At 40.5% G+C, this 23,964-nt stretch overlaps 1 protein-coding gene across 1 annotated transcript in view; it reads left to right on the forward strand.

Annotated features, from left to right (window-relative positions):
• The window catches only part of adamts17 (ADAM metallopeptidase with thrombospondin type 1 motif, 17), a 160,401-nt gene that overhangs the window by 100,608 nt on the left and 35,829 nt on the right, over nucleotides 1-23,964 (forward strand). The window contains exons 10-15 of the mRNA XM_053324532.1: nucleotides 3,415-3,565; nucleotides 6,676-6,777; nucleotides 6,885-7,030; nucleotides 8,394-8,563; nucleotides 15,857-15,984; nucleotides 17,506-17,626. Of these exons, the coding sequence (XP_053180507.1) occupies nucleotides 3,415-3,565; nucleotides 6,676-6,777; nucleotides 6,885-7,030; nucleotides 8,394-8,563; nucleotides 15,857-15,984; nucleotides 17,506-17,626 (818 nt within the window). The remainder of the gene's footprint in view (nucleotides 1-3,414; nucleotides 3,566-6,675; nucleotides 6,778-6,884; nucleotides 7,031-8,393; nucleotides 8,564-15,856; nucleotides 15,985-17,505; nucleotides 17,627-23,964) is intronic.

Below are 23,964 nucleotides of genomic sequence, written 5' to 3' on the forward strand. Positions count from 1 at the left end.
TATCGGGTGATATCGGTATTGGAGATTAAGAGTTGGACAATATCAGAATATCGGATATCGGCAGAAAAGTCAATATCAAGCATCCCTTGTTACAAATCAAAGGAAAAACCTAAACAAATGAATGGACAACCATAACAAACACAAAGGCTTACATACAGGACACAAGGGCTCATTGAATGGTTGGCAGAGTATGAAAATAATTTAAATGATATGCTTCACAGTCACCACATCTTACCACCATCAGCAACAACAATATATTTTAAAAGAATGCTATGTATCCCTCCAGTATACAGTAGTTTCAAACACTAGGAGAATGTACAGTATGACAAGGAGCTCAGATATTGTGACAACCAGATACAGATAGTAGCTTTACATTACACCTGACTGACTGAGGACTGAAAGTGAAAAAAGCTCAGAGCCTCACAATCTGACAAACTCTAAAAAACACCAATTTCCAACAGGGAGAATGCAACATCAGGATTCATGCTAAAAACCTGTGTTACATTGATGAATGTGGCCCTTCACTCCCAGACAGTAACTTGCTGAATGATTACAATTCAAATGTGTTCTTCATGAGTTCAGCATCTTAGCTGAATAGCATTGATGCATGTTTACTGACAGGCTGAGTGTGATGTATCAGACTTGAATGGGGCTGTGAAGCAGTAGAAGTATGAGAGAAAGCAAAATGCCTTTGTGTAGCTACACAAAGCCAACTCACTGATACCAAACCCACAAAAACAAAAATTGGAAGCACAATTTCTCTCACAAAAAAGTCACACCCAAGTTCTCTGAGAACACCAAACACCAATACCATGTATCCATATAAATGATGCTGACTTCACCACCTCCTCTGCAGCTCTTTGGTTTTTACTTCTTCAAACCTCTGTACTTGAGAAGGGAATTGTTTTTATTTAGTTTTTTTCATTCATTCTCTGCTTTGTCTGTATATAATATAAGACAAACTGGTTTTGAATTGCCTGTAGTATTTGCTTCCTTTTATATGCATAACTGCAGCCATTGGGCCTGATTTACAAAGATCCCAAATATAAAGAGTACTAAGTTGCATGTGCAGTGCAGCAGGTTACACATATAGTTAGCATGTGTTTTGTGGGTGATCTACTCAGAATAACTGTGTAAATGAAAACAGGTGCAACAGGGTGGAGACAGCAGTATTTAAATGAGGGTTTTGTGTCTTAACAGAGTTTGGGCAAGCAGAAAGCTGCAAGCACAAAATGAAATGTGATCCCATGGAATAAGAGATTCTAGTGGAAGAGCTTACCAAACATATTGAGATATAGCAAAAAATATTACTAGAAAAAAATGCAATATGGGAGAGTATTTGTGACAAATTCGATGCTGTTAGTAAAACCCAAAATATTCCACTCCAAAAATATTAAAAATCAGTTCTCTGTGTATTCTGTCATTGTGCCTCCGTTTCCTCCTCTCTACAGTAACAGCAGTCATCTGAGTGCAGTGTACAGCAGCATTTTCTCCTCCCTGTATTTTGCACACTGGGGTTAAAGGGTTAAAACGTCTCATATTACATATTCATTATGACAAACATACCAAATGGACAGTGTGTATTATCTTACACAGTTGGAAGACGCAAACCTCAGTGTGCTGCATTAGTAGATCAGTTTGCACAATTTTTTGCACACTTTTTACACACACAAACCTTTAGTAAATCAGGCCTATTGTGTATTGGACTCTGAGCACTTCCAAAATGTGGGTGACCTACACCTAACCATACACTGGAATGCCTACTGTTGATCTGCTAAATGTGCTGCTAATGCTACACTTTCTGTCTCTATATGGATTAAGAGTGATCATTCTTGATAATAAGTTCTGTTTGCATTTTTTTAAAACACTTGTACTCTCTGACTTGTGTCATACCCAGGCGGGGAGTTCTGGTCCTCTGAGGCCGACAACGGAAGTAACTTAGAGCTGCATTCTATCAAAAGGCCACCAGGGGGCGACCGTCTCTATACAAGTCAATGGAGAATTCACCAACTTCTCACTTGATTTCTAACCTCAGTAAACGTTTTCAAAATCTGTTTATGGTCTCAATCGCTAGTTTAAAGCCTTCTTCAATGCAGTATGATGTTCATTTGTGAAATTTTGGCCTCCCTGATTTTATATGTGACGATAAAGCAGGGTATGCATTAGGGCGTGGCTACATCGTGATTGACAGGTTGATTGACCAATGTCCTCGAGATCCAGCCCTGGCAACCAATCGCAACCTCCCCGCTCTGCCCATGACTCCGCATCATGCCCATATAAGTAGAATCCGTGTTTTTATTTTTCCCAGCATGCACCTGAAATTTTCAAGATGGCGCTGCCTAGATTAGAAACTATTGGCTTCCGAGCAGCAGTCCACAAACCAATGGGTGACGTCACGGATGTTACATCTATTTCTTTTATACAGTCTATGGTCATACGTAGTCTCTGGTCTCTTCCTGACATGCTGGAGTCAGTTGGCAAAACCCTAAAGCTCTACTCAACCCCTGCACAGACTGGAGCATCTTGTTCATTGCTGATTTATTCAAGGTGTATTAAATTCCAAGTTGCACCAAATTAGACACTGCATTCACTTAGGTCTCTAACCATATATCTGCCAAGTGTGGCATTGATCAGATGAACAAGAGACACACAAAGGACGTACATATCCACATACATACAGAGTTTCCTTACTTTAATAGAAAGATTTGAGAATGTTCAATTCAGATGTTTGCTGTGTTGAAAGTAGTGCAGAGTAACTGTTCAGACTGAATTAAAATACCATTGTGATTTTAACAGAAGTCTTTCTTGTCTAAAAGGAATTCGTAACTCCTAACAACCAATATTCTCTTGGAATTACTGGATGATTCTACACCTCACTCATTTCATGCAACAGCCAGTACCAGTGTATTATATGTAGTTAGGCACGCTGGTGGATGGGTGTGTGGTGCATGTGACCTTTTTGCAGGTAAAAGGTCCCATCACAGACTTTCCCTTTTTATGAACTTTAATCTCAAAATTTCCCTAATCTCTTAACCTAGGTGTTATAGCTGCCATGTGTTGTTATTATAAAACAAAGTATTTTAAGAACCTCAGTGAACATAATCTGGAGTTTTTTTCAGAATTGTTTGTCAATGATAGTTTACTCACTTTTCAGAAAAAGCAGAAAAACTGTACAATAACCAGCATGAAGTGGAACCTGAGACACACAAGGTACCAGAAAAGCTGTTTAATGTTGATGAAATATAAACAGAAGTGATAAACACTAATGAATTACCGGTGAATTACTGAACTGTGCTGTCATCAGTGATAGATGACAGCACAGTTCTGCCCTGAGCTCCACAACGGAATACTTTAATAGGTGTTTAAAGGGGATAATGCTGCTTTTTGATGTTCTCTCGTGTGTATTTTAAACAGGTCCAAAGCCAGCGCCTGTCTGCTGCACACAGACCCAAGGAGCCGGTATCAGGTACGCCTGCCACCCAAGCTGCCAGGCATGCACTACAGTGTGGACGAACAGTGCCAGATACTGTTTGGAACCAATGCTACCTTCTGCAATGACATGGAGGTACAAACACACTCCATTTGTCTTCATATGGGTTTTTTTTGTGGGTTTTTTTTTTTTTTTTTTTTATCAGTTAATTAATTCAAATAATTAACTAATATATATACCTATATCATACAGTATATATTTATTTATTGAAAGTTCAGAAATTAATTACATAAATAAAAGAGAAAGAAAAGGAATACATTCCAATCAAATAATGCTTTAAAAACAGTCTGACTAACAAGACAATAGACAATAGACAATAAACGGTAACAGTGTGCTAAGATAACTCTGCAGAAGTGTATTATGTAATAAAGAAAATAGGTTATTCATTTATTTTCTAAAGTCTCTAATTTAAGTCTCTGCCCTTACTCTGTGTAGATTTTCAATTCCTTTAATTCATGAATTTAAAACTGACAAGAACCTACTGCTACTGGATAACTGATTTACTCTCTTACTCCTCTTTGATCTCTTCCTTGTTTCATACAGTGTCACTTGTCATCTTTTTAGAGGAACAAGCTAAAGTGATCAGAAACAACAGTTTGATTTAAAAACAAAAAACAGAAAGCATTAGACTGATAGACTATTAAATGTACTAGATTAGGCCAATATCCAATGCTGGTCAATCATCATCTTTATTGTAGAACTGATCAGTTGATATGGTTATAGTTCCTTAGTAACACCCTCAGGTTAACTATGGTCCTCAAGTGTGTGTAATCATGTGTGTAATCTTGATCAAAGTCACTAGTTTTCTGACACTCAACAAAGATCATACAAAGTAAAGAAAGCCTTGATTGAACAGCAGCTTATGAGAGAGACGACATTAGGTTGGACTCCTGCAGAATAGTTACTGCAGCCACAAAGACCACTAGGGGAACTGCAACTAGTGGTCCAGACCAGGTAGTGAGTGGTCTATAGCTAGCTAGCTGTTCACTGAACCAGTTGTTCAGTGGGCCGTCAAATGGTCTTTATGGTCCGTAGCAGTTGTTAAGTAGTCCATCACGTTCTTTATCCAGTGCAGACCTCTTTCTTTTCCCCCTTTCTCCCTTCTCTCTCTTTTGGCCATGTCATAAACTATTTTTTAGTCAATAATGCTTTGTTTTTGTTGACGGACACAAATAAACACATTTTGTCTATGAATTATGTTCTTTTGTTAATTAGGCCTAGAATGTATTCTTATTCTTGTACTGTATTTTGAAGTTTAAGTGAAGTTAAAGTTTGCTAGATAGATAGATGGATAGATGGATGGATGGATGGATGGATGGATGGATGGATGGATGGATGGATAGATAGATAGATAGATAGATAGATAGGCTTTTTGCACCTCCCTTTCTTCATGTGTCATTTCACATTATTACACATGACTTAATTTATGGAACTTTGGATGTGTGGATTGCATGGGTTGTAACCAACATCTGGTGAAAATTTCATGTCAATAGCACCTTTAGAAATATATTTACTGACGTAGTGACGTGTTCAATACTTATTTTACCCGCTATAGATAGATTGTTTTGTTCCACTCAAAATCAAACATAGGTATGCATTGATAATAAAATATTTTTTAATTTCAGCACTGTTCAGGGATGAATGGTGCATTATTTTAATGAAATGCAAGGGCACCAATGATTTCGGCCACATCTGTAATCATGGTGATTAAACAAGTACATCTATACAGAGCTTTCATGTAGTAGTCAAGTTTATACAAGTGTCAAGTGTATTAACAGGGCTAAAATGACAAAGAACTGGAGAGTCTAAAATTGACAAAGCTGTCATATTAATTGTGTCATTTCATATAACCTATTGAAGTAGGAGACTAAACTCCTCAAAAATGGGACATTGTTTGCAGACAGTCATGATATCAAAGTAGACAATCATTAAATAACTATGGCAACTTATCATATGGATCCAGGCATGGAACCTGCAAAGGCTCACACCCAGAGTCAGATATGTAAATCAATATTAATTTTGAGCATGGAACTTTATGTGTAACATGATCTCTCAAAGATCCACTTAATAGGTTTCTAAGCCTCCAATCACATCTAACTAAGTTCCTATTCCTAGAAATCTGTGTTCATGTGAACCCTGAGCATAAACACCACAGGGCCATAAGGTGTGTGATGTGGGATGATGGGAATTATTGTCTTCATTGTTAAACAACCAGCTTCTCCTGGTTAGGACTCCTTCAGTGGTCTTCATTCAGGAGGATTTTACTGGGGTCATAGTGGTCTCCTCCTCTCCATAACAAATGTTTGCAGGGATTAAAACCTGAAAGACAGTTTCCCATTAAAATAAATGTATCTGAAGCTGTTCAGCAGACAGAGGACTCCAAGTCCATTCATAATAAGTTTCTCACAGGCAGCCACCACGTTGACGTATTATGTTGTACTCATATACTCTTTGACAGACGCCATTGTGGGGGACAAACACAACACTGGCAGACATACAGTAGATCTTTGTAAAGTGTATAGTATGTTTACAGCGGAGGCAGCAAGGGTTAACATGATGTAAAACATGTACATTTTGTTTTTCTTTAGCTCAGCATTCTGAGCCTTAACCCTGTCATTTAGTGCAACTAAGAGGTGTTATTCAGAAAGAAGTGGTCAGAAACACTTCTACTATTTGGTTGGTTGGTTCAGTTCAAAACCTGACCTACTGTAAAACTGTGATTGAGGCCGTACTTTACCTTATCTGCAGAGAGGCCTTTATTTGAAACAGACAGGCTTCATCATACCAAAATCATTTTATGGTATGTGAAAAAATAATAAAAGAACATTTTATCTCATTATTATGTTATCAGTAGGTATACATTTGTTTCACGTGAAAAGCTTTTGAGCTGCTCAAAGTACATAATGCTTGTTTTTCCTGTTATTAAGGTGCCATGTAAAAAATCAACATTAAGTGTTAAGTTCATTGACAGGAACTTAACACCAACTAAAAAGATGACAAAATAAAAACAACTGCAATTAAGTGAGTTGTTTTGTTTTGGAGGTTTTGTGGTCAAAAGGTGATTCAGGGAGCAGTACACAGATGCATATGATATGATTCTGTTTCTGTGTTAAAGGAATTTGACTCATCAATGTTCATATTTGAATCTTGACTGTTTCTCTTGTATTTATGTGTGTGTGTTGCAGCACTTGATGTGTGCTGGCCTGTGGTGTTTAGTAGAGGGGGATACTTCCTGTAAAACCAAACTGGATCCTCCTCTGGACGGGACAGAATGTGGAGCAGACAAGGTAGGACAATCACATTCACTCACTGTGTTTTAAGACATGTCTATGAGTGAGTAGGCTGTGATTCATTGTTAAATTGTTTGTGTTAATTAATTGTGTGTGTGTGCCAGTGGTGCAGGGCAGGTGAGTGTGTCAGTAAGACTCCCATCCCTCAGCATGTGGACGGTGACTGGAGTCCATGGAGCCAATGGAGCATGTGCAGCAGGACCTGCGGTACTGGAGTCCAGTTCAGACAGAGGAAATGTGACAACCCTCCGTATGTTGTTTGTCTGTGTGTGTATGTGTGTGTGTGTGTGTGTGTGTGTGTGTGTGTGTGTGTGTGTGTGTGTGTGTGTGTGTGTGTGCTTATATGTGTGAGAGAGAGAGAAATTACACCTGCAATATATCGTCCCACACTACAATGCAAAAAAGCTTTAGATTTTTCTCTAAACAGTTTGTTTGTTTGGGCTTCTACTACGCTGTTAAATTGCTCCCAACAGTTGAAGAAACCCACATGTAATGTTGCTAAATTTGAAGTGAACCAGATGGAGTATTGATCCGAGATGGGACAGGGAATCCACCATCAGTGCCTATGCAGTAGCCTACATAACCCCTAAATTCCCCCGGATCCGCTCCAGAACGGCTGCGTTACGGCTGCGCTGCATTCCGGCTCCGTCCTCCGCAGTCCGTCAACACCCTCCGCCTCCGTCTGTGTTGCGGCTCCGGTGGAGGACCCACGAAATCTCCCGAATTCACGGATAATCGTGCGATATAGCGGGATGTACTTTCTATATAGATAACCACAAAACCAAAAGGATGTGACGGGTCATAAATTATTTGGTGGTTTTGCACCTCAAAATTAACAGCTCCTCATCCATGGTGTTAGTGGGGTGAAATGATGCCTCAAAACCGCGACTTCAGGTCTGGCTCCGCCCATTATGACGTTTTCAAGGTATAGTGCTGGGAAGTATGATCCGCTGTGAACACAGTGTATTTTATTTTGAAAACCGGATATTTTATTTTGTATTTGTGCTCGACTTCCTGTCCCGCACGATCTGCTCTGTGCTGAATTGCTGCATATGTCCTTCGGAGGCCTCTGGACTGCCGGAGCCATACCGCAGCCATGACGGAGCCGTTCTGCAGCCGTTAGCAGCCGGTGGAAGTACACACATTGACTAGAATGTAAACAGATCGGAAAAAATGGGATGTTAAAATAACAAAGTGCTCATAGATATTATTGCACTTAATAATAAATAAATAAAATAAATTAAGTTGTGATGTGTTCCAGGGGTTTGCTTTCAGTTCAGAGTTCATTATGGTGATGGCTTTGGGATAAAAACTGTTCATAAAACATGTGGTGCGTGTTCTGATGGACCTTTAGCGTTTCCTGGAGGGTAACAGTTCAAACAGGTGATGGGCAGGGTGGAATGAATCTTTTAAGATATTGTGTGTCTTCTTCAGGCAACGGGAGGTGAAGATGTCTTTTAGGGCAGGTAGCTGTAACAACAAAAAACAAACTATTTAAAAAGAGGGACTGAATTATTACATAACCCAGGTTCAAATAAAAATAGTATGCTATCTATATCATATTCAAGTGTTTGTTTGTGTGTGTGCATATGTGTGTGCGTGTGTGTGCACAGGCCTGGTCCTGGTGGGCGACACTGCCAGAAGGCAAGTGTGGAGCACAAGGCCTGTGAAGGTCCTCCATGCCCCAAGGGGGTGCCGAGCTTCCGAGACCTGCAGTGTCTGTCCTACGATCGACATGCCAGCAAGAAGAAGAGCAACATGCTGACTGCTATTATTAATGATGGTGAGGCACACACATTCACACACACACTGACATTCATTTCACCGTCTCTGTGGTGGACATGATTTGTATCAAACTAAAACACCATGTTATCATACACTGCAAACATCAGCAAACCTACCCTTTGAGATTTGTGTTGAGTTATAATGTCCTTTACTTTAATTGTCTTGATGTGCTCATATGAGCTGCATACCACACGCCGGGCTGCTGTAGTGCGTCTTCTAGAGAGTCAGGCTTTTGCCTTTTTTTCTGTGGGATGCGTGCTGTTCTCAGCAAAAACAAACTGTGAAAATGATCTATTGATAGTCATATTGACAAAATACCTACAAGATTAAACCTTTCACCTGTAGAATATGTCACAGACAGGAAGTGACACTTTCATGTCAGCCTGTGCGGTCAAAAAGAAAGCTGCTTTCAACTCATATGTTATTATTCATTTTTACAATTGAGCAATATCCTGTCTCAACTAAATGTGAATTAAAGTTATAATGAAATTATTTGAAACATTTTATTATTGATAGCCATTATCAAAGTCAAATTTTAAGTAGAAAGACAGAGCTGGCAGCTGCAACATTGCCTGTGTGAACACAGCTTAACAAAACAGCATAACGTAAGCAGCATGTAACACTATCCTATATATATCAGATCTTATTATGGCTTCTAATGGGTTCAGCCAGTGGCTCAATTGCCAATGCAAATGGAGCAGGGATGGATAGTGCTCTGATGGGTGGATCTCTCCAACATAAATTCAGATGACACTGTATCATTTACCAGTGCACTGGCCCTGGGTGAATGATGGTGAACAGGTAAGGCCACTGTACACAATCAAAGGCCTTCTCTGTGTTGAGTGATACAATAAGACTCTGATTATTGTTTGTATTTTTATGTTAGTAAGAGAGACTGTTGTTGATAAAGCCAGATTAAAAGCGGTAGATAAACCTTTTGACTTTTTGCTAATATCTTCTGAGAGAGTTCTGCTAGCTACATTTTTTAGACTAATGGGTTGGTAAGAGCTAAATTTATCAGAGGGTTTACCTTTCTGAAGAATTAGCCAAATATTTGCAGATTACAAGGTAGAGGGCAGAGAGCAGGTAGGTACATATTTAGAAGAGGGCCTTTTAAAGAGTCTTGGAATGCCTAACAGAACTTAGAGCCATACCAGTCAGGACGGGGAGCTTTTCCACTCTGTAGGGAATTACTTACATCTATGACCTGCTCACTAGTTTGTGGACTATAAAGGGCAGTCTTGACTGTCTCTGAAAGTGATGGAAGGGGTATAACCAGGGGTTAAAGTGGGCCGGAGCTGGGCTCTGCCACCTTAGTCAAATTAATAAATAATTCAATTCAAACAGTAACAGTAGCGCCGCGGACTACAGATCATTTTCGCATGCTGCTTTCAATTACAGCCTGTGTGGCTCTCTCAAAAGCATCGAAATGCTCAACAAATCAGAGCGCAACATCACCCTCTACTGGCCCCACCTTCATTAACACTTGGAATCTTCCCACCACAGTGTGTTATCATGTAATCATTTGCGTCATTTTCTCTACTGCACTGCAACACCAACACCTGTCAAATTCCACTTTAACCACTGGGTATAACCTCATATTAAACTCAGGTGTATAAAGTTTCTTGCCCAGTTGTAGAAGTTTAGGCAGCCAAGTTTCAATACATACTTCCTCTAAATTCCTTCCTCCACTCTGAAGATCTTGATGTTGTCTCTGCAGGATAGCACCTCCTGGTAATCCGTCTTGTCCGTGAGGTTAGCTAGCTTGGTTTCTGTGGCCATTATACTTGATTACACATTGGCAATGATATCCTCAGCACTTGAGGCTTCTCCTAAGCATTGAACATTTTCCTGTTTACCTGTAATGGTGTCTAGTTAACAGCCGTGACTTTGATTGTCCTGTCATTTGCCAGAGCGGTGATATCTAATAGGAAGCTAAGATTAGCCTCTGCTGTGCCATCTTTGGTAGCAGCTTTGTTGTTAACTACTCGTCACATGCTTAATATTTTATGTAGAAGCTGGTCCCAGACATATTTTGTAATGCATAAGTTTGGAGGTAGTCTGGTTGGGGGCTATTTAGCTTCACTGAAACCCTCATCCCTGGTGAAAATATCAATGAATACTATTTGCACCCTAGTACAATTAGAAGTGGATGCTATTTGTACCCTGGTAAAAATAGCAAGGTGTTCTATTTGCACCAGGCGGGGAGTTCCGGTCCTCTGAAATGAGGCCAACGCGGAAGTAACTTAGGACTGCATTCTAGCAAAAGGCCACCAGGGGGCGACCATTTTGGTGTCAAAAGGACTTCCATCTCTATACAAGTCACCAACTTCTCACTTGATTTCTAAACTCAGTAAACGTTTTTAAAATGTGTTTATGGTCTCAATCGCTAGTTTAAAGCCTTCTTCAATGCAGTATGATGTTCATTTGTGACATTTTTGTCCTCCATGTTTTGACGTTGTTATACGTCTAGGGTGCCGAGGCTATTTGTACCAGGGGTGCAACACATATGTTAAAAGGGAAATAAGCAAGGCCGGCTCTACGCAGGGGCAAGAGGGGGCAGAGCCCCCTTAAATAAATGTCTTGCCCCCTCAAATCAAAATTTTGGAAGTTGAGAAAGCACATTTTAATATACTCACAAAATTAATATACATTACAAGTTGACAAAATAATGTGCATTAGCGGAAAAATCCGCTAATGCACATTTTATTTTTTATTTTAAAGGGACACACACGATAGCCTACACTGTCAGCTTCCCTCTCATCTCTCTGTCCCTCCGCTGTGCGTGTATCATATATAGTCTATGACGTGTATTCAGCACAGGCTGCGCAGCACAGACACACACCCGCACACACACCCGCACACAGTGTTGTGCATGAACTTGTTCATAATTTTGGTGAACTTGAATGAACGAACGGTATTTCTGCCTGATGAACGATACTATGAACGCGTTCATTCTGGTGTCTGTGAACGTCACGTTCACTCTTTTTTAATTTCGTTCAATAAGGTTCAGGCAAAAAACACACCGCAGTGTTGCCCAACCGTTGCGTGTGCTTCTTTGTCTGTGCCAGATTCTAACAAGTGCGAGAGCGCCACAGTTGAGTAGAGCTCAACTTGAGTGGATCTGGCAACCAAAGGCAACGGCAGCCAGTGTCGCACTGCCTGTTGTACTGTATTAAGCACCCCTGCCGTGAAAAGCACCCCCTCGTCGCGGGAACGCGCATGTGGAGAGGACGCTATAAACTACTACCAAACGGACATATATTACCCACAGATCTCTTATTCACGAGTAAATGTCAAAAAGGACTAAATGCTCATGTTTAATTTACTACAAATGACAACGTACACACAATGACAAAAATGATATTCTCATTCCATGTCACGTTCTGTTTAGCGTCCAGTTTTGTGTTAATGATTCATGTTTAAATGCGCTCATGGATTCCACAATAGTCATACTTTCCCACAATCACAGTCACAGATAACAAAAATCGGGTAAATGGTTATTGATGTCATTAATTAATAGCCTGCTTACTGTGTTGGCTTCCATAATATTTGTAAATATATATAATATAAACTCCTAAGTATGTGTTTGTGTGAGTGTGTATATGTATATATATATATATATATATATATATATATATATATATATATATATATATATATATATATATATATTGAAGTGTCAGTGTGTTGTTCTTTTTCTTGGTCTACTTATCATTGAATATAAACTCCTAAGTATGTGTTTATGTGAGTGTGTGTGTGTGTATATATATATATATATATATACACATATATATAAAACTAGCTTATATAAACTAGCATACATATGACATTCAAGCTAGTTTTTCCTCATGTTTTTGAGAATATAATGTTGGGGTGAAAGCTGCAACTGCTACAAGTGTGGACTGAATGGAGTTTAAATAACAACGGGGGACGGCCCTTCGATGCTAATGTAAATCCTGGTTGGATAAGGATTCAAAACTGGATGAAATCTGACACATAGTTTCAGTGTTAAACTAATGAAATAATTGCTGGCTGTGGCAACAATTTTAAAAGAGTATAGTTCGCAACGTATTGAAAAAAAGAACTGAACTAGTTCAATTTTTGGAGCTGTGAACTTAGTTCATAATTTGGAATTATGAACTATGAACTGAACTAGTTCATTTTAAAATGTGTGAACTATGAACTGAACTAGTTCATGTAGAACGTGAACTTTACCAACACTGCCCGCACACACCCCTCAGCCCTGTGTCAGGGTTCAGCACTGCCACGGAGTGGGTTAGACATTGAAGGAGCAGCAGCGTTACAAGCATAGAGATGAGTGTCCACGTCCACTGCATGTGAAAACCTGAAGACAAGTGACCTGTGTCTGACAGACCCGTTATGCAGTCTATGGACGGACCCCTACGTAAAGCCCCGCCCCAGGCTGTAGTTCTCTACTGTTTTTTTAAATAATCACAGCAGCTAGCAATACTGCACCTTTAGCATCAGCAAGCACTGATTCTCCTGCACCAGCTCCCTCCATCCCCTCAACAAGTGCTCCCCCAAAGCAGCCTGTTAAGCTGCCAACAAAAAAACAAGAAAAAAAAGTTCTGCTGTATATCTGTTGTGTTTTATAAAATAGTTTGAGAAGATTTTGTATTATTATTCAATAAGACTACCTTTCAGTTTTGTAAATATTGTAGCGACCAGAGGGGGGAGTGGTCACTCTGATTGGGACAATTTGAGCTGGTTCTCTGGTTTGAGCTCAAAGGCTCATGGGACTGTTAATGTTTGAAAGGAAAGCCATGTTTTAGTGATGTTATGTGCATATTTAATTGTGTTATGTGAGTTTCCAGGTTATATGGCCATACATAGTGCTGAGTTTGATGTTAACTGTAATTAGTAGTGTAGCCACCGTCTCCTGTAGTCTCCTGGTGTGTTTTATTACCTCTGGCCAGTAATCATGTATGGTTGTTGTTAATTCTGTAGCACCTCCTATGGTCAAGCGGTGTAAAGGACACAGGAGTTGTATAAAACAGAAATCTGTCTCACTTCACCTTCTTCCACGTGAGTTTGCCACAATATTAGTATATATGTAGTATTATATATAGTTTACTATACTATGAGAAGTCCTACCTTAGGTTAAAATTTATTTGAAAATCAGGTCATCCAGTTAAGATAAATATTATGTTGTTGGTTGATAAAATCTGGATGAAGATCTGGATGAAGAATGTTTTATTTCATTTTATTTTATTAATTTATTTTATTTTTATTTTTAATAATAAATAATAAAATTAAAAAAAAAAAAAAAATTATAATCATATGCACAAATCCTGGCAGACCCGACTGCACATGTGCGACTCACATTGGCTAGTGACAGCCAACACTTAATAATGGATTTTTGTTGCAGCCCTACATTCATGCCATTTAAGCTCTCACAGGTCACATAAAATAACGTGGCGGGCCGCAATAGAGGGCGTGGCCAAGGAAGGTGTTGATGTGAGCCAGTGATTTCAATAGCATACCAAATCTGATAGAGCTGCAAACAGTGCCTTCATGCAGATTTCATCATCTCTGCGCTGCACAGTGTTGAATGTTGGGACCCAGCAGTCTGCACAGAAAGCTCCTCTCAGTATTAGAGCATCCAAACAAGGGCATACCATTGTGAAGAAAGAATCCACCTTTGCTTCATCAGCCGTTTCTAATCATCTGAAAACCTGCAGTAATATTCATCAAACCTCTGACTGCATCATGAACCACATACTAATAATGACTGACATGTATAATTAGAAAAATTATAATCGTTAGCTACAATTAAAATAACAAATGACACTGTATTTTAATGCAGGCTAATAAAAATGTGGCAGGATACAGAAGACCATGAAATGACTAAAATACATTTATTTCCGGAGTGACAGCTGACTGAATAAAAAACAGGGTTCCCACACGTCCTGGAAAACGCGTTCTTATTGACCAATTTTCCAGTCATGGAAAACATATGGAAAATGAAATTATTAAGTTATCCTGGAAAATTATTTATCCTCCCCCTGCCTTGTGAGTGAATGCAAACGGGTTAAAAGTTATGCACATGCATGTCTGTTGTCACCTTATCTTCTGGGCAACATACGGCACAGAGCTTCTCTGCTTCTAGCCGGTGCACCACGTGACACTACCAGACTGTAAGTTGAAAAGTGTCACTAGTATTGGTCCATGAGTGTGAGGTTTGTGAGAGAATAGGGGCACCCTTAAAATGAGAAAAGTAGGCAGTGAAAACTTAAAGTACACTATTACATGTTCATTTGAACCGCTGGCATTTTTTATTTCCACTGTTGTTAATGTGATTTAACATGGCTAAATTGGCATTACAGCTATCAATCAGTCAATTTGACTTTATTCAAGAGTCAAGAGAGTCTTTATTAGTCATTATGCTGGATAACAAAATATTTGTTGGACCCGCGGCTTACATACAATAGAATAATAAATAGAATAGAATAGAGGTAGCTACATGTTAATAAATACAAAGTATTGCATATTAAGGCACACATTGAATAAAAATAAAAATAAAAATAGGACAACATTATTTACACAGGTATGGATATAGGCAACAGGATTAACAACAGGATTAACTAAACCTGGCTGTTAGCCTGGTCTGGACCAGGCTAGCTGCACAGAATAAATCTCCATGGTAATTTATGCTCCTCTGATTTCATGCAACCGGCTAAATTCAGCCAGGATAACCAGAACATCCCGGCTTAATCCACTATCTAGGTTTTGTGCAACAGCCCTCAGGTGTGTAAAGCAAAAAATAGTCATTTATTTACACCTTAATTTCAACTTTTTGTTGTTGTTTTTGTGCAGAAATAAAGAACCAAACTAAAAGAACTAACTTAACACATTATTTAAATCAATCAATCAATCTTTATTTGTATAGCGCCAAATCAAAACTAAATTCATCTCAAGGCACTTTACACATAGAGCAGGTTCTAAACCGAACTCTTCAGGCTTAATTTAAAGAGACCCAACATTCCCAATACAAAAATAGGGAAACTAGAGAAAAACATTTTTAAATCTAAGGAACATTAACTCAAAAACTGAGCTCACCTAAACAAACAGCAACCTAACCTGAACTCAACATAACAGAACTGACACATGATGGCTGTTTGTGTGACATTTTGGTTCAGTTTTAATGGTTTTATTTTGATTGTGTGTCCCTGTGTGTATGTGTGTGTGTGTGTGTGTGTGTGTGTGTGTCTGTGTGTGTGTGTGTGTGAGTGCGTGCGTGTGTGTGCCTGTGTGTGTGTGTGAACAGAGAAGCCGTGTGTGTTGTTCTGTAGCCCGGTTGGTCGAGATGTTCCAGTCCTAATGGCTGACAGAGTGATGGATGGCACACCCTGTGGACCATATGAGGCTGACCTGTGTGTTAATGGGAGGTGTCAGGTACACACACACACACACCCACACACACACACACACACACACACACACACACATACGCACAAAAGTTTAATTCAATTCAATTCAGTTTTTATTCATATAGCGCCGTTATCTCAGGACACTTTTCACATAGAGCAGGTCTGGACAGTACTCTTTGAATAGCAATAGGTTCATAGGTTAAGACTTATAGTACAGTGTCAGAGTTCACCTTGATATCACCACCACAACACTGGACAGATGTATCGCACATGATCAGGTCATATCATGTTTCACTTACTGTGTATAACATGTACTTTCTGATACAGAGTGGCTGTGGCCTATATCATATGAACAGAACTGGAATTATGTGCAGCTAATTTCTTTGTCTCATTACTGAGGGAGAGACTGCATCAAGTTTTTATAACTGTGTCACATACATGGTAAATGGATAGAGTGCATATAGTTATATAGTACTTTTCTACCTTAAAAGAAGATTAAAAGCAATATACAAGGCCACTCTGATTCATAAACAGGAAGAGCCAGGGATCGATCACAGGTGGACAACCTGCTCTTCCTCCTGAGCCTAAACATTACCAGTTGTCTAATTTTATAGGCTTTTGAGTCAAAGTAAGCAAACTTAAACACATCCGAACCTTGAATAATTTGTACAGAAGAATTTGTCAGGGCTTTGTTGAGTCATTTCATGGAAAATGAACTTTCTTAAATCATCTCAAAAGGGAGTTTTTTCTCGCCACTGTGTCTCATGTGGGTTAGGTTGGGTCTCTTTAAAGTTAAAACCTGAAGAGTTTGGTTTAGAACCTGCTCTATGTGTTAAGTGCCTTGAGATAACTTTGTTGTGATTTTGCGCTATACAAATAAAGATTGATTGATTGATTGATCATAATTTGTACAGTACAAAGAATATGGGACTTATTTTCCACTACACCTGAATCACACAGCTCAAACAATCTTTCTTTCTCCTGAGTATTTTGAATCACCCATCCACATTGTCTTTTAGAAGACACCAGTATGATGCGTGCGATCCCTGAGAGAGTTTATCGTTGTCTCCTCCTTGTTTAATCTGTTTCTGTATTCACTGTGATACAGAGTGGTGATTGCAGTGAGTGATGGGTGTTTTTTTCATCTTGCTTCATGTTTGTTTCACTCTAAGCACCAGTAGCAAAACAGAGTAACCACCAGTCAAACATCTTCTCAACTACACTCTTCATAGTTGTACAATATATATATAGCTCATTTATAACTTGATATTATCAGCTTGATTAGACAACTTCTCATGCTCAAAGACTGAATGCATCAACTGTCAACATCAGTTGTCCCATTCTACTACATTCTACTGCTGATAAACCAAGGCTCTCTCTGCATACAGACAAATCTGCAGATTGTAACCATGTTTTCTAAATGAATTGTGATCTATACACACACACACACATACACACACACCAAAAACAAGCTGTTATCACACAGATGCACGTGTTAACAGATAGACACAATCAGTCTTCAGTTTTATTGTTTTGTTGAGCACAGAAAATTGGCTGTGATGGCATCATTGGCTCTTCAGCCAAAGAGGACCGCTGTGGTGTGTGTAACGGAGATGGCCGCTCCTGCAAGATAGTGAGGGGGGACTTTAACCACACCAAAGGAATGGGTGAGTGTGTGTGTTTTACTATCTGACCGATATACTGAATGTCTTTGCAGATATATGTGTTAGATATTTGCTTCTTTTTTCAGGTTTCCATTTTCCACTGTCTAATATGATACAGCTGGTTTGGTTCATTATATCTGTAGCACTGATCAATACTACACTGGTTGTCTGTAAGCAGCATGAACCTGAACTGATTCTAATTACACATTTGAAACAGATCTAATTAGCAAAGTTGGTATCAGAGTCTCTGAACTCTTAAAATGAAACTTTGCCAATTTGTAATCAGCATTGTATCATTACAATGAGGATAGTATATGCAAATAAACAATGTTTAACTTCATTCCATGTTGCCCACATTAAGAGCTCTCCACTCGTTTGCTGGCAAAAGTCCGCCAGGTGATGCAAAACATGTAATCCTGAATCTGAAGATCTGCCTTACACTGCAAAATATGTTTCAATTTTCTGTAATGGAGCTTTCAAGCATGGTCAAATGTGGGTCTCCCAAAACACTCTTGTCTCCCATGTTACACTAGTGACATCGAAAAGTGTACAGACAAAAAAAAAAAACAAGAAATCCATATTACCAAAGGAGTACATTTCTTCCTAATGAAAGATGTCTTTATTGTCACTGTGCAAAACATACAATGGAATTCAGGTGCGCTCAAGACCAGATTCATATATCAAAATAATAAATAGATAGAAATAGTTAAGAATAAATAAAAATGACTCATATACTCTCATCTTCACAGACCATACTCTCATTCATGCCAGCGTATCCAGTTAAAATGGGATTTTTAACAAATGATTGCATATTTTGTTGTGGTGTGTTCCGGGGGTTTACTTTCAGTTCAGAGTTCATTATGGTGACGGATTTGGGATAAAAACTGTTGATAAAGCATGTGTATCAGTATGTTTGGATCAAAACTAATTTCATGAGACAAGGCAGAAAATCACTCAGACACAACATGAGACACAACAGACTATAGAGGAGGAGATGAAGGAGATGGTACAGCTACAGCTTCACAGTGACAATATAATCGGCGCAGATATGTGGCAGTACTATTATAACTTTTGATGCTGAATATAGTGCTGTGGAATCAGATAACATTGTGGAGGAGGAACCTACCACCACTACATTAATAGAACACAGCAGCAGCAGAAAGACTACAGCAGGTAATAGAGCCCTACACTGGACTGTGTTCTTAATCCCGCTCCCACTGGATCTCTGACCATTACTGTTCCCACAATGTTAGGTTAGGTTAGGTTACTTTATTGGTCTCCCTAGGGAGAAATTTATCTTGGAGACAGGGACAGTGTTGCATAAATAACATACAATAAAAAACAAAACAACATGCAATACAAACATGTGTTACTCACCTCCCCACTCCCACACTGTGTGTGGTCACTCCAGCCTGTCTGCAGACTTACATTTGTACATCTTGTAATGCACAGATCAGGAGAAGCATTCCTAACGTTGATGGCATGCTACTTGATGCAAGTTTACAAGTCCTCCGTTGCCTCCTTAAAGAGTGCAGGAGTAGAAATAACCTGGTGGTATCGCATAGTGCAAAATGCATGCATTGTTTGGTGGTTGTTCTGTTTGCTTTGTGCTTTGCTCATTCAGGTACAGTCTCACACACTTCTGAATGTGTGCATATTTTGTGAGGAGGAGAGGGGTTGCAGTGTCAGGGAGTACCTGGAGAAGCGCTTACTGAGCACTCAGCACAGCCCTGTGTGAGTCAGCCTGTGGTGCTAGCTTGATCCCAGAACCCAAAGTTAAAACTGCCTGCTCCCTGCTGGCAATCAGTTAGTCTTATAGGATGGGACACATGCAGTGCATTCTGTTTGTTGTAGGATTCCCCCATCCATCCATCCATCTTCTTCCGCTTATCCGGGGTCGGGTCGCGGGGGCAGCAGCCTAAGCAGGGAAGCCCAGACTTCCCTCTCCCCAGCCACTTCGTCCAGCTCTTCCCGGGGGACCCCGAGGCGTTCCCAGGCCAGCCGAGAGACATAGTTTCTCCAGCGTGTCCTGGGTCTTCCCCGGGGTCTCCTACCAGTGGGACGTGCCCTGAACACCTCACCAGGGAGGCGTCCGGGAGGCATCCTAATTAGATGCCCGAACCACCTCATCTGGCTCCTCTCGATGCGGAGGAGCAGCGGGTCTACTCCGAGCTCCCTCCGGATGACTGAGCTTCTCACCCTATCTCTAAGGGAGAGCCCAGCCACCCTACGGAGGAAGCTCATTTCAGCCGCTTGTACCCGCGATCTTGTTCTTTCGGTCACTACCCAAAGCTCATGACCATAGGTGAGGGTAGGAACGAAGATCGACTGGTAAATCGAGAGCTTCGCCTTTCGGCTCAGCTCTCTCTTCACCACGACGGATCTGTGCAGAGTCCGCATTACTGCAGACGCCGCACCGATCCGCCTGTCGATCTCCCGTTCCATCCTTCCCTCACTCGTGAACAAGACCCCGAGGTACTTGAACTCCTCCACTTGAGGCAGAATCTCATCCCCGACCCGAAGAGTGCACTCCCCCCTTTTCCGGTTGAGGACCATGGCCTCGGATTTGGAGGTGCTGATTCTCATCCCGGCCGCTTCGCACTCGGCTGCGAACCGATCCAGTGAGAGTTGGAGGTCATGGTCTGATGAAGCCAACAGGACCACATCATCTGCAAAAAGCAGTGACCCAATCCTGAGGTCACCAAACCGGACCCCCTCCACACCCTGGCTGCGCCTAGAAATCCCGTCCATAAAAATTATGAACAGGATCGGTGACAAAGGGCAGCCCTGGCGGAGTCCAACCCTCACTGGAAACAAGTCCGACTTACTACCGGCGATGTGGACCAAGCTCTGACACCGGTCTTACAGGGAACGGACGGCCCTTATCAGGGGGTAGGATTCCCCCATGAGAGCAATATGGGGAAATTGCAGCCCTGGGGATCCCAAGGTGCTTCCAGGCCAGGAAGGGTAGCTAATCCTTTTAGCGTGTTCTAGGTCTTGCCCAGGGTCTCCTACCAGTTAGATGTGCCTGGAAGAGGGAGGCGTCCAGAAGGCATCCTAACCATGTACCTAAACCAACTCATGAGACTCTTTTTGATGCGAAGAAACAGCAGCTCTGTTCCTAGTTCCCTACCCCGCAGATGTCTGAACTCCTAGCCCTCTCTAAGACTGAGCGCAGACACTCTCCTGAGGAAACTCAATATGACTGTATCTGTGATCTCATTTTTTCAGTGAGTACTCAGAGCTTGTGACCATAGGTGAGGGTTGGAACATAGACTGACTGGTTAATTTGGAGCTTTGCCTTAGTTCTGATACAACACCCGCATTACTGATGCTGGACTGATCTGCCTGTCAACCCTGTGTTCCATCTTACCCTCACTTGTGATTAAGACACCAAGATACTTGAATAATTTCACTAGGGTCAGCAGCTCACATCCAACCCAGAGGGAGCAGTCCACCTTTTTCAAGCAGAGCACCAATGGTCTAAGATTTGGAGATGCTGATTCTTACTCTTGCTGCTTCACATTCAGCTGCAAACTACAGAACCACATCATCTGCAAAAAGCAGAGAAGCAATCCTGAGGTCCCCAACTGGACTGTTGAACAGAATCGATGACAAAGGACAGCCCTGGCGGAGCCCAATACACACTGAGAATGAGTCTGACTTAATGCTAAGACTCCCACAGCACTGCCCACAAGGTGCCCCAAGGGACACAGTTGTAAGCCTTCTCCAAGTCCACATAGCACATGTAGACTGGATGTACAGACTCCTTTAAATATCCTCTCAATGGTGAAGAGATGGTCGACCAGCCCTGCTTCCCTTTCCTGAGTAACCTGAAGGTTTGCCAGAATATCTTTGAGGTAAACCGAAAGTCCTTCTCCATGGCCTCCCCAAACTCTTCCTTTGGCCCTTCAACTCATTTGCTGATTCAGGAGACCTGTAAGCCAGCCTCCCCAATCTCTTGTGTCCACCAGTGGGTTTTCAGGTTGCCACCCCAGCAAACATTCATGACCCTCTAGCTACAACTTCCATGTCCTCAACCTCCCCCAGGATGCAGGAGAAAATCCACTGGAGGTGGGAGTTGAAGACCTCAAGAACAGGGGCTTCCACCAGACATCCACCAGTTCATCCTCACTGCTTGTTCAGGCCTCCCAGGTCTGTCCAGCAGCCTCTCCCACCACCCGATCCAACACAACAGGTCACAGATCTGATGATACAATCATTGATTTATGGCCTAAGGTGTTCTGGTTCCATGAATAGCCTCATGATCAAACATGGTGTTTGTTATGGCCAATCTATAGAGCTTACCTTACAGTAGTCTACTGAATCATCATAAAGTTTCACATGGGATTGTGCACCAAGATGTGTTATTTAACCACAAATAAAGAGGTGATTTGGTCACCTGAAATATTTTAGTCCCCACACATTATGGAAAACCTGGAAATCTGAAATTACAGAATAATGTCCTATTATGAGTTATGTGAAAATCCTGAAATATGATAAAACCTCGCAAAATATCTTGGGAAAGTTTCTAATTTTCCTGGAAAAGTTGCCATTGCATGGACTAACTTAGCGCTGACATTCTGAAACTTCCTTTGATTTCTCATTTCATCTTCCTTTTCTGACAATTAGCCCAGTGTACATGGTGCTTCTTCATTCTTTTAGCCCTTGTAGTTGGCATATTCTTTTTTATATTTCTTAATTGAGTTACTTTGCAGTTTTGCCCCATCAGCATTCGAGCCAAGCCAGACACAAGTAAGAAGCTTTAGTCTGGGCAGAGATAGGTTTCTGTGTGTTATTTTCACTTTATTGCTGTTATTATTATCATGAGTTAACGGACTGTGAGTTCAGTCTTGCTGCTGAGAATACTGTGGGAGTATTCTTGTTGTTGCTTGTCAGGGTTATGTTTAATCAAGCTACTCTGATGTGTGTTTGTCTAACTTTTATTCATTGAAATGAGACTGTCTGGTGAATGAGGACATCTGCACGCCATGTCTCTGGAAATAAAAGCAAGCGCCTCTTTCTCCCCACAGTCTCTGAGATTTTGTTCTTTGGTATCTTCCCCCTCTCTTCACACACATACAGTACATGTACACACACAGACACTACTCTGTAGTCAGACACATTTTGCTTAGCAATAGACATTTTTGTCTGATGCCCTTGTAGTGATGTAGTACTGTCATATTGACTGGCAGACACCATTTAAACCGTGACCGGAGCTCCTGTGTGATGTAAGCCCACATGGTTCATGTCCACCATCTTGTTTCCTTCTCCTTCCTCTCTTAGACCTCCCCCTGCATGTACGCACACACACACACACACACACGCACACACACACACACACACACACACATCTGTGTTAGCTGTATATTGTCTTGCTGTTTATAACTGATGTTGTTCATGATTGCTTGTTTTTACTTGCTTGTCTAATAGTTTGTAGTTGTATGATAAATGTTTATTAATTGAATCATTATTGATTTATATTGCTCAAGTTATTAAACTCTGTTGTGCATTTTAAGTTTCCTGTGATTGTTTGCATACATACAGTGATAATTAATTGTTGATAGGGCCTGTGCACAAATGCAAAATTTCATCTTATATTAATATCTCGCTCTAATATCTTAGACTGTTTTCACTGGTTCCCAACCTCAGCATGGTTCATCATAATTATTCATTCATATAATTAATAATAATAATTGATTTTGATTATGTTTGATAATTAATAATTATATTAATTATTATTATTATTATATATGTTCCTATGGGGTTCCAACCTACAGCTGTTGAAAAAGTGGATTCATGGTGCAAAAATTGTAGTTCTCACCATTCAGTGTATTATGTTATTAATATTGATGATTATATATTAAGCAATATTTCAGTAAATGTACTTGATTAATATCCATCGCTGCATCTGCATAAGGTATGATTAAATATGAAATAGATTATAGAGCTTTTTAGGCTGTTGCATTCAGTTACTGACAGTAACACTAAACTAACAGACTGGACTCAGTATCATAAACTCATGCTGACTGCACAGCACTTAGTCCTCTTGTCTGTCTGAAGTCTAATTACTGATGTGCATGCAGTTTAGGTTCCTGCTCCTCATCAACCCCTTTGCACTTCAGCTATGTTTTAATGATGTTTTGTGTGGCCAACAGTGATCATGGACACACATCTAATCAGCCATCATGTCAGTCACTCACCAGGGTCTACGTACATTACAACACAAACTGTTGAGGCAAAGGGGGGGGATAATAACAAGAATAGGAGCATGTATGTGTGTGTGTTTGTGTGTGTACACATGTGCACACATATGCTGGTGTGGTTCACAGGACATGTGA

Source organism: Scomber japonicus, chromosome 1 (genome assembly GCF_027409825.1).
Source record: "Scomber japonicus isolate fScoJap1 chromosome 1, fScoJap1.pri, whole genome shotgun sequence".
Classification (NCBI taxonomy): domain Eukaryota; kingdom Metazoa; phylum Chordata; class Actinopteri; order Scombriformes; family Scombridae; genus Scomber; species Scomber japonicus.